Genomic DNA, 12,595 nt, shown 5'->3' with positions numbered 1-12,595 from the left:
TAAACACAGTGACACATGGTGTTACTAAAATACTACTAAACACAGTGACACATGGTGTTACTAAAATACTACTAAACACAGTGACACATGCTGTTACTAAAATACTACTAAACACAGTGACACATGGTGTTACTAAAATACTACTAAACACAGTGACACATGTTGTTACTAAAATACTACTAAACACAGTGACACATGTTGTTACTAAAATACTACTAAACACAGTGACACATGGTGTTACTAAAATACTACTAAACACAGTGACACATGGTGTTACTAAAATACTACTAAACACAGTGACACATGCTGTTACTAAAATACTACTAAACACAGTGACACATGCTGTTACTAAAATACTACTAAACACAGTGACACATGTTGTTACTAAAATACTACTAAACACAGTGACACATGGTGTTACTAAAATACTACTAAACACAGTGACACATGGTGTTACTAAAATACTACTAAACACAGTGACACATGCTGTTACTAAAATACTACTAAACACAGTGACACATGGTGTTACTAAAATACTACTAAACACAGTGACACATGGTGTTACTAAAATACTACTAAACACAGTGACACATGCTGTTACTAAAATACTACTAAACACAGTGACACATAGTGTTACTAAAATACTACTAAACACAGTGACACATGCTGTTACTAAAATACTACTAAACACAGTGACACATGCTGTTACTAAAATACTACTAAACACAGTGACACATGTTGTTACTAAAATACTACTAAACACAGTGACACATGCTCTTACTAAAATACTACTAAACACAGTGACACATGCTGTTACTAAAATACTACTAAACACAGTGACACATGGTGTTACTAAAATACTAAAATACTACTCAAATTACCACAACACAGTGACACATGGTGTTACTAAAATACTACTCAAATTAAAAGTGGAGTGGAGTTAAGTGTGGACCAGTGATGTCATCAGATGAGACGGGCATGTGGGTAGTGTAGCGGTACATTCCCTGCCTACCAACACGAGGGTCGCAGGCTCGCACCCCCGTGTTACCTAACCTCCGGCTTGGTCGGGCGTCCATACAGGCACGATTGGCTGTGTCTGAAGCCGGGAGCCGGATTAGGGGCATGTGTCCTGGTCGCTGCACCGGCGCCTCCTCTGGTCAGTCGGGGCGCCTGTTCGGGGCAGAAGGGAACTGGTGGGAGTAGCGTGATCCTCTCACATGCTACGTCCTGCCAGTGAAGCCCCCGGCTGTCAGGTGAAAAGTAGCGGCTGGCAACTGCACGTGTCGGACGAAGCATGGTGCTAGTCTACGACTCTCCCCAGATCGGCAGAGGGGGTGGTGCAGCGACCGGGGCAGCAGGGGGGAAAATTGGCCAAGTACAATTGTGGAGAAAATGGAGGAAGAATCAGAAGGAAAAAAATATTTTGTCTTGAGACAAATGCATAAGATTCCTCAAAGCCTTCTGGTTTCAGATTACCTAACACCCGTTCTGCACAAACTTCACAGGCATGAAAATAGATAATATTGACAATGATATAGTTTTCCAATAAGATAACATGTAGCCAAGGCATTCCCTCTGCACTTCTAGCAGAAGTGCACTGAAGTGAATTGTGATTTGTTGATATAGGACAGACTGCATTTTTGCAGGATTCCTCCAATGTGATATTAGCTGCGGCCAGGAGTTGAAGCTCATGTATCTGTCAAACCAGGGCTCATTTACATGAATCTGCATAGACACAATGCTCCTCTCAAATAAAGGGTCTTTGAGGTGCAATGGGAGAGGAGATATTGTAGTTTTGAAAGACAGCATCCATATTTAACAAAAGCCCATCTGTCTACTGTGGCATGGTCCTCAATTGGGATTTTTTTATGGCTTTGTTCTGAGCTCCTATTAGAAGCCGCGACAGCCTCGGATGGTATTGTTTTCACCTAGTGAGTGTGAGTGTGTGTGTGTGTGTGTGTGTGTGTGTGTGTGTGTGTGTGTGTGTGTGTGTGTGTGTGTGTGTGTGTGTGTGTGTGTGTGTGTGTGTGTGTGTGTGTGTGTGTGTGTGTGTGTGTGTGTGTGTGATCATGGCAAAATGTGGTCCTGGAGACACCTATTGTTTATTATTTTTTGGGCATTTTTGCCTTTGACAGGACAGTAGGCTATAGGCAGACAGGAAAAGTGGGGGAGAGAGGGGATGACATGCGGCAAAGGACCACGGGTTGGATTCGAACGGGGCGGCCGCATGAAGGACTAAGCTTTTGTGGTACCCCTACCAGGTGAGCCACCGGGGGGAGTATTGCATGTATTGTAAATTGTATTTTTAGAATAACTTTTCTCAGCCTGCCTGACTTCATATGACATGTTTGTCTGTTGAGACGGTGCTTAACATGAAAAGATATAATGTGATGCTAACAAGGTGCACTTAGTGTCTCACTGGCATTAAGAGCCTGAATGACATTATGATCAACTGGTGGCTCTGTGCTGATGAGGCCTTTCTGAACTGACAGTAGTGGAGAGCCGCAAGAACGCTTGCATGACAGCTTTTGTGTGCATCTTCCTCCGAAGGGTGATTGCCCCCTCATGTGAAACACTATATTGTGGAAATGCATCCATCGTAGTCCAACCCTGACAAAGCCTTGCTCAGGCCCAGGGTATAGATCTGCCATTCGACTCGGAAATAATACCCAGCAGCTGGCAGAGCTGCCTGTCTTCGCCCTGCAGCCGCCTCCGCGTGCATTGGTATATGGAGAGCAACCATCAGCAACCATATAGGCCTACTTCACAGTCACCGTTACACGATGGCATTTATTTCATACCATAAAACAATGTTAACAGTGACTCCTTCCACCCACCCACGCAGACTCCCTCCCCCCTCCCTGTGTCACCACCACACAACCACCACCTACTCCATCCCCTCCCCGGCATCATGCAGCAGCACCCTCACATCAGTCGTACGCTTCAGAAGAAGACAGAGGGAATCCTGCAGTGATGTCCAGAGGGGCAGGGTGGGAGTGTCTGAAGGTGTTGCATCTGATCAATATGATGGAGCACACTTTAGATATTTGAGCCAAGGAAACAAACAAAAAACTGATGCTGGAATGCAGTGGTAATATAAAGCAAGGCAACAGCAATTGATTGTTATTAGTTTTCTATTATCCCTCACTTTGATTATTTTGAGCTAATTCCATAACCGCCATACGTGCAGACCTCCGTGGATGTGTGCATCAAAACAGCTTACATTTGGGGAAATGAAATCAGTTCCTGCTTAGCCAATGCTTAAGGCCAATGTGCAGTTTCAGATTGAATGGCCAACTCACTGCGGAGGTAAATGTTGCGCAGACGGACAGAGTTTCCTTCATTCTATAGTATAGGATAGGAGGTTCAAGGTTGGATTGTAAACAAGCAGAATATGAAGATGAATTATACAGTGCAGTTGAACCCATGATCAGCAAAACACACCTTGATCTTGTAGACACCAGAAACTAGGCATCATTTAACATTGCATCATAGTGGTAATCAGAAATACAGTATTTTAAGTCCACCCCCCCCCCCCTCCCCCCAAAAAATCACAACTAAAATGTTACAGGGATTAGGCCAAATGTGTATGTTTTGGACCATGGACCATGGATCATGAAGGGACTCAGGGGATCAATGTAGGCTATGTGTGTGCATGCGTGTGCATGTGCGTGTGTGTGTGTGTGTGTGTCTGTGTGCGTGCATGTGTGTGTGTGTGTGCGTGCGTGCATGTGTGTGTGTGAGCTCATATAGGCTATATATAGGCTATATTTAAATCCATATATACTCTTTGTGTGCGTGTGTGTGTGTGTGTGTGTGTGTGTGTGTGTGTGTGTGTGTGTGTATGTGCGTGTGAGCGCATATATAGGCTATAAATCCACAAGCACACACACACACACACACACACACACACACACACACACATATATAGCCTATACATGTATATATATAGATATATAGGCCTATATATCTATAGCCTATATATACACACACACACACACACACACACACACACACACACACACACACACACACACACACATATATATAGCCTATATATATATATATATATATATATATATATATATATATATATATATATATATATATATATATATAGGCTATATATATCCCTTGAAAGAATACCCTCTTAAGTCCTGTAATGTTCTTACAAGAGGAGAGACCGATCAGCGGGTACAGTGTGGAGAGTGCGGAGGGGTGATGCCTTGAGAGCGCATCACAGCACGACAGATCTGACTGCAAGACGCAGTGGCAGGACAGATAGGCAGAGAGCTTCTCTGCACTGCCACTTGGTCGATGGGAGATCTCCCCACAAACACTCCTCATCATGCCGGGATCGTCCTAACTAGGCTCGCATCATCTCTGCTGGCTCGCAGGTATAAAGTCTCAGGAGGACAATGTAGTGGAAAGAAGAGGATCCCCACTGGAAAGAACTGGGGATGCATGGACACGGTTTTGGGTGACAGATATCATAATGCAATTTTGCAACTACAAATGGAGATTGGATACCAAAAGTGGAAATAAGTGAGTTTTGGGAGCCACATGATGGACACTGCGGAGGTGCTTCTCTCTGTGCTGGTAGTCGTAATTATTATAGTGTCGTTGCTGTCCAACGTGCTGGTGCTGATCTGCTTTCTGTACAACCCGGAGATCCGCAAGCAGGTCCCGGGTCTGTTCACGCTCAACCTCACCTTCTGCAACCTGTTGCTGACCATCTCCAACATGCCGCTGACTCTGGTGGGACTCGTCAGCAAGGGGCAGCCCGGGGGTGACAGCTTCTGCCAGACCGTGGGCTTCCTGGAGACTTTTCTGTCCACCAACTCGATGCTGAGCATGGCAGCTCTGAGCATCGACAGGTGGATCGCGGTGGTCTTCCCGCTGAGGTACCACTCCAAAATGCGGCACAAAGACGCGGCTTTCGTGCTGGGATACACGTGGGCGCACTCCATGTCCTTCTCCACGGCGGCCACCTGCCTCTCCTGGGTGGGATATCACCGGCTTTACGCGTCCTGCACTCTGGCCAACCCGCGGGCGAGCAGTCGGACCCAGTTCGTTATCTTTACCGTGTTTTTCCACTCCTTCACGTTTCTCCTCTCTTTTATAGTGCTGTGTGTCACTTACCTCAAAGTGCTCAAAGTGGCGAGGTTCCACTGTAAAAGGATCGACGTTATTACAATGCAAACTTTAGTGCTGCTGGTGGATATACACCCCACGTGAGTCCCTTTAACTCCTTGCTCAAGCAAATTATTTGTTGTCCTAATGAATGATTTCACAGCTTACTGAATCATTATGATTTTTTGTTTATTCAGATTCACCTCTCACCACTGATCCTATTCCTATCAGCCATCTATCTGCTATGGTAGTCTCAGTGTGATTGAGGACATGAGGACAGAATGAGTAAACTGTACAAAGCAACCCTCAGATTAATATGCAATATATTCATGTAACGAGGGGGGGTGGGGTCAGCTACTGTAATGGATGCAAAAAGGAATAGGATGCTGTGCCATCTTTGCACTTGCAAGGGAAGCCGGATATAATTGTGGTGAAATGCTACACTGTCACCCTGAATGATTGCTTTAGTTTGCTTACCACATGGCTACACATGGTTACACAGGCTACAGGAAATTACATAGCCTGTGAAGAAATAGGACTAATGATAATCATGATATGTCTCTTGAGTTTGTCCATCAATGTCAGTTGGGGAATTAACACAGAGCAAAGCTGGTGCAATATGCCTTTATATGTATTATTTATGCTGGTAAATCCATTGTGAAGTCTGTTGATCACCCACCTCCCAAAATATTGAGTGTGTGTGCCATGACTACATAAACCTGACACACTCGTGTTCGTTCACACACACACACACACACACACACACACACACACACACACACACACACACACACACACACACACACACACACACACACACACACAAACAAACAGTGTTTACATTATAATTCTGGAAGTGGGGGGGTCCCTGCTCAAAGTCCTCCTTAAGTCTAGCACACCAGGCCCAGATCAGACATGGACATATTCTTGGAGATATTCTGTGGTCTTTTTTCCAAATGCGTCCCATTTGATGGCATGACTGTTGTGCTTTGCCTTGTCAGCGTTCGCCAGCGCTGTCTGGAGGAGCAGAAACGGAGACGGCAGAGAGCCACGCGTAAGATCAGCACCTTCATCGGCACCTTCATGCTCTGCTTCGCTCCCTACGTGATCACACGGTGAGCGGGGGAGAGAGAGGGCGCCGGCCGGCCACACTGCGGCACGCACAGACAGCCCCTTTGATGCTGCTGGTATATCCCCAAACCTCTCCCCACCCCCACCCCCCTCCGCCTCCGCCTCCACTCTGCAGAGTCCAGAGTTGGAAGATGAGATTGTCTGACCTTGTGATAAGTAATATGCCTCTCTGCTCTGGTGTTGCTGCTGTATTAGCAATCCCCCCCCCTCCCCTCCCCTTGTGTTCCATGGATGCAGCACAGTTAATCAGGTAGAATCCCCTCTGCTCACAGCCATCACCGGCTTATGAAGCCCAGAGAGAGTCACATACACGAGAATAAAATAAATGCTATTGGAGACCCAATTGGTGTTACTTTGACATTAACGTCTTTCTCATCCACTCAGATGAAGAGCACCAACAATTTGTCCTTTACGGTTGTCTTGATGGATTGGATGAGCGACTGACTCCATAGCAGCACTATTATACAAACCAATTTCCCCAGAGTAAATGGCAGTTTACCAATTACTAACTCAATATATTATACACTAAAAGCGTCCCCACTGCCTCACTAATGGCCATTTGTTTTCAGGGTCATGGTGCATAATTGTGTATAGTGAAAGCACCACTGTATGGTGAGGACGTTTACTTAACCTGGTGTTCACTGTTAGTGCCGTGGAGTGGGTGTGGGCACATGCTGTGATGGCTACTGGACCATGTGAGGCCAGTGTTAATGTGCTGATGCAGCTTGATTGCAGTTAGTGTAATCATCCAGAGTGCAGGGGGGGGGGGGGGGGGGGGTTATTATAGGTTTTCACACCACATAAGTATCACCAATACAAGTGTAAGGATACAGTATATTGCATTATCAAAATGTTGGCAATTTTAAGTTTTTCTGAGCATGGCTGAGATCAACATTGCCTTATAGCCAGCATGTAATATGTGTAAAAGCTAATCAGGTGCCTCATCAAATCAGATATAATATACTTTAAGTATATCAAGAACCTGAGAATTGCTGTTTCAGACCTCATTATTGTCTTGTCTTTAAAGGAGCTGGGCTAAATTGTGAGTCAGATACTGTATTAAATAATAATCCAACTTAATTGGCTCGTTTCTAGACACTCGCTACTGCTTAGATAAGTCGGTTTCATTTTCCCAGTGGGTCTGACTTCTGACACATAATTCTGCTGGCTGCAAATGAGAAACGGGAGCTTCGGTGCAGATGAAAAATAGCCTCATAACAAAACATAGGGGGAAACTGTTCACATAGTTTCACTTTTGACAGCTGCCCACATTCTGTCTAGAGGGTTATTGACTTTACTTAAAGCCGTTACAGCTGAAGGAACTGGAAGCTGAGTTGATTTTTCAGCAAACAAAAACTGAAGAGAGAAGGAGCCCCTGTATTTTCCAGTGGGGAAAATAACATGTGCGGTGTTATTCCAGAAATTAGTTATTTCCATTATTCCAAATCCTTTGTTTTGAGAATTCCATACTGAATCTAATCATTGTAGAGTATAGATCACAAGGTATAGAAAGGTCCATACAGTATTTAATTTTTTTTTGTTATGGCTATTTTCAGCATTTTCGTCTGCAGCTCTCTCTTGCTCTCTCTCTGCCTGCAGGATCGTGGAGTTATTTCCAGCGGTGCCTATCAACCCTCACTGGGGAATCGTCTCCAAGTGCTTGGCATACAGCAAGGCAGCCTGCGACCCCTTCGTGTACTCTCTGCTCCGAAACCAGTACAGGAAGACATACGCCGACATCATCAACAGGCTGCTGAAGCGGAGCTCCTTGAATGCATCCGGCCGCGGGCACGAGACCCGGGGCAGCAGCATGCCGGCCACAGAGTGACAGAGAGAGGAGTGAGGGGACACGGTCTGATCCAGTGACTGTCATGAAAACACTAGGCTTGATTAATTGTCGATGAAGGAGACGAGAAATAGTGGTTGTTCTTGGTCAGACTTAGCACAAATCTATTCCTAAATAGGGATACGACTGTGCCCAGAACCACAGATCAGTGCAGTGAAGACGGTGAGATCCTGCCAGATTTCACATCCACCTGGAGAGACAGATTTCACATCCACCTGGAGACAGATTTCACATCCACCTGGAGAGACAGATTTCACATCCACCTGGAGAGACAGTTTTCACATCCACCTGGAGACAGATTTCACATCCACCTGGAGAGACAGATTTCGCATCCGCCTGGAGAGACAGTTTTCACATCCACCTGGAGACAGATTTCACATCCGCCTGGAGAGACAGTTTTCACATCCACCTGGAGACAGATTTCACATTCACCTGGAGACAGATTTCACATTCACCTGGAGACAGATTTCACATTCACCTGGAGAAACAGTTTTCACATTCACCTGGAGAGACAGATTTAACATCCACCTGGAGACAGATTTAACATCCACCTGGAGACAGATTTCACATCCGCCTGGAGAGACAGATTTAACATCCACCTGGAGACAGATTTAACATCCACCTGGAGACAGATTTAACATCCACCTGGAGAAACAGATTTCACATCCGCCTGGAGAGACAGTTTTCACATCCACCTGGAGAGACAGATTTCACATTCACCTGGAGAGACAGATTTCGCAACCACCTGGACAGACAGATGCGTTCACCCAAGAAAGGCCAGCTCACTACGAGCTCATTGGTTTAAGTAGGATAGATGTATTTATTTTGTTGCATTGGTTTATTACGACATGACCATATGTGTTTTACCACGTTTAAAAAGGGATAGGGAATGGCCGCAAGCAAGGAAGTTAGTGTGACACGTTCATATGTAGCACTGAAAAGTAGCTTCACCTTAACTTGATACCCAATGAGATCAGTTCCCTAACTGTATTACAGATGGAAACACAAGACAGCTTTGAATGCTACTGTAGAGTTTGGCTCAGGTATTTCAAACTTCATGCGATAAAGCACTCTCCCAATTAAACAAATTCTATAGGGCAGTTTGTGCTAATTAACTGTTCATATAAAGATACAGTACATTGCCTTGTAGCATTAGAGAGTATGGAAGGGAACACTTTGATGTATCTGTTTTCTTTGAGTTCAGTGTGAAACAGTGCTCTTGTATGTGTGCGTGAGAGTCAAGTTGAAGGTCTTACCAACCCGGCCAGGCAGAGTTGAATGGGAAAATGGGCCTTCAAAGCGGCTGCCATGCTGTCGTGACTGAGGAGTGGCCCTCAGGTTGTTCGGTCGAGCGGAGCCTGATTGACGGCGCTCGCCGCGGCTTCCTCTGTGTGCTGCTAGCCCATCGCAGATGCCTCATGCTTTCTCACTCGTTTGGGCTAGATGGACTTCAAAGGAAAATGTCGATCTGTCCTTCGCTATACACAGGGTCGCCCACATGTGAACTAATGGCAATATGGTTATTAATAATAATAATAATAATAATAATACAAGTAGTCACAGTGGTATTTAACTCATTATGCATATTTTAATTAGATGGATAGACCCTTGGCTCCCATATTGAATTGACGCACATACTGTATATATTAATCTAGCTCCATTGCTTGTACAGTGTAATAATATTAATTTCCATGCATTTCTTGGAGACAGATGTAAGCCCAATACCCTTGTTGATTGGCAAAGTGTAATCTACTACTATATCTATATACACTTTGTGTTCTGTATCAGAAGAAAGGCAACTCTGTATCAGAGGGCTTTTTGTTTGGGCTCCTACTTGTTCTAGAGTTGAAGTGGATAGAGGTGGGTCACAGCTTTGTGGAGAACAGAATAATCTTTACAGAAAATATCTTGAAAGATTTTTTTTTATATGCCTGTTTGTTTTCAATTTATACAGTTTATACAGTTAAATTTGGGATTTTGATGGGAAGGCAATGGCATTCAGAAAATGCATTCAGATTGACATGACAGCAAAGTGTCAACCGTGAGATAACAGTGAGATACCCACAGTTAAGACACATTATTAGCCTACACACAGTGCCAAAATGACTGACACTATGTGTATGCCTAGTGAGCCAAATATTAGTAGCTGCAACTCATTTCCTGAAAACACGATGGAAGATATGGCAAGAGAAATGTCTCAATATTTTCAGATGAAATGCTGACTACTAATCTTCATTTAACTTCATGATTAACATTATGTGCTTTAATTTTGTGTCCATGATTTGGAAGATTTGTAATTATTATGGCAGCAGTTGTGTGTTTTTCCTGGTTAGCCTATATGATGCACAGTAGTACTGTATGGTGTTCCAGGTCAAATGATGCCTTAAATTCTGTAACATAGCAGTACATTACCATTCAGATCTGGATAGAAATCCTTATAGAGGATGACGCCGGAGATTAGTTAATTATAGATAGAATCTGTCATTGCCTTATTTATTCACATCATTAACCAGAATCCGCCTCTGTTATTCTGTAGGCTACCCTCATTCTGCTTTCCATGGTAATTTCTTGCTGATGTTTTGCACTAATGTAGAATAGTTATTTTTTGCATAATTATGAATATGGTTATTAATATGTCAATAGTTGGTGAAAAACAAGCTAAATATGAAACAATGTATGCAAGAAGAGTTAGATGGTTGAAAATGTGTGAAGAAGTATTTTTGTGTTTTTTGATATCCATGTAATTTATGACAATACTGTATTTGTTAGCGTGTTACAGAATGTGCTGCTTCAGATGCAAGTATTGAGTTATATGTTTTAGCCGTTGTTGATAGTTGACAATGAACTGAGTGTACTACACCTCATTTTATTATGGTTGTTAATTATAATGCTTCAAGCGTTTTGTCAAACTTATTTATATACCTTATTTATGTACCTCCTAATTTATTCAACCTGGTTGGCTTGATGCTGCTGCTGCTAAAGATGATGACTTAAAGGGATAGTTCGGATTTTTTGATGTTGGGTTGTACGGTATGAGGTACTTATCGATAATCAGTGGTCTACCCACAATAGAATGCACCCAGCGTGCTCCCAGATTGGAGCAGCGGTGAACGGGGTCACGAGCAAAAATGTAATTTAGCCACCTAAAAGTAGGCATACCTAAACAAATCAATGTCAGTGTACATGTACGCTATATTTTGACAATTTTCAGTGCTTCACTTTGTGGTCAAACAGCCCTTTCATTTGTCACTAACCGTAGAACTACCTTACCGTATATTCCTATACGCATAAAGCAAGCACCGTGCCGAGTGCTGTATTATGCCACAGATCAGTTGTTTGCTGGCTCAGACTTTCAGCGGTGAACAACAAATACAAGAAAGATAAAAATTGTGATTATGATAGCGACGATGAAATGCTGTTCACCGTGGAGACAAGGGTATTACAGTGCAGTATTACATGATGCAGTAAATGCATTCCCTGTAAATGCAGTCAATTTACCATTTACCATCATACATGTACAATGACATTGATTTGTTTAGGTGAGCCTTCTTTTAGGTGGCTAAATTAAAATTTTGTTCATCGTGACCCCATTCACAGAAGCACACAGCTCTACTTCCCTGTCGCTGCTGCTCTCCGCTGCTCCAAACTGCAGAGCGTGCTGGGTGCATTCTACTATCAATAAGCACATCATACAATCCCACTTAAAATCCGAACTATCCCTTTAAGATGTTCCTCATGGTGATAAACAAAGACAGTGAACATATGTTTGTGTGATGATGATGATGATGATGATGATGATGGCTAGATGAAAGTATGTAGATGTTATTTTGATGGTAATTGTATGATGGTGTGGGAGAACCCTTCACATGTCGCTGCTACACATTCTTGGCAATGAAAAACGATCGAAAACGAGTTTATTGTGAATAATTATTTTCATAAAACAAAAGAGAAAGTGTTTTTTTTATGTTTTTGGTGGAATGCCACTGTAGAAAATGGAATGTTGTGGAATTTTTAAAGCCATTTTCTCACGTTTTTACTTTTAGACACATAACAGATTCAAATCACAACTTTTGATCTGAGAGAGCTATCTCAGTCAGTCAAATACATATAGTATGGGAGTTTCTATTATGTGGAAATAAAACAAGAAAATTTCAAATTTTCACAATGTGGAGGGTTTTTGCAGACCACAACACAATTGTAATGATGATTATGATGACTGCGGTGGTGATGATGATACAGTATGATGATTAAAGTCGATTATAGACTTTACCTGTGTGGTCCAGTGCTGTCCTGACTACAAATTTACATTCTAGTCAGGCTTTCACCTTTCATTGATTATTCATTGATTATTCATTATACTGTATATTCGTTGATTAAAGGAGAATTTAGGTATTTTTCAACCTGGACCCTATTTTCATATTCTTTTTTATATAAGTGCAGTATTGACCAAGTTCGCTTCAGTTGGCAGCCGCTTTTCCCACATGC

At 43.0% G+C, this 12,595-nt stretch overlaps 1 protein-coding gene across 1 annotated transcript; it reads left to right on the top strand.

Annotated features, from left to right (window-relative positions):
• Positions 1-4,554: 4,554 nt before the first annotated feature.
• LOC310774817 (G-protein coupled receptor 26-like) lies at positions 4,555-8,092 on the top strand (the record flags this gene model as incomplete). The annotated part of the gene is made up of 3 exons (XM_083634957.1): positions 4,555-5,234; positions 6,135-6,248; positions 7,864-8,092. Exons 1-3 carry the CDS (start codon positions 4,564-4,566, stop codon positions 8,090-8,092), a joined length of 1,014 nt encoding a protein of 337 aa, XP_083491083.1. The 5' UTR covers positions 4,555-4,563.
• Positions 8,093-12,595: the final 4,503 nt, after the last annotated feature.

This window comes from Poromitra crassiceps (assembly GCF_964638095.1).
Source record: "Poromitra crassiceps genome assembly, chromosome: 4".
NCBI classification, from domain to species: domain Eukaryota; kingdom Metazoa; phylum Chordata; class Actinopteri; order Beryciformes; family Melamphaidae; genus Poromitra; species Poromitra crassiceps.
Note: the sequence above shows the minus strand (reverse complement) of the source record. Positions and strands in the feature narration are given on the sequence as shown.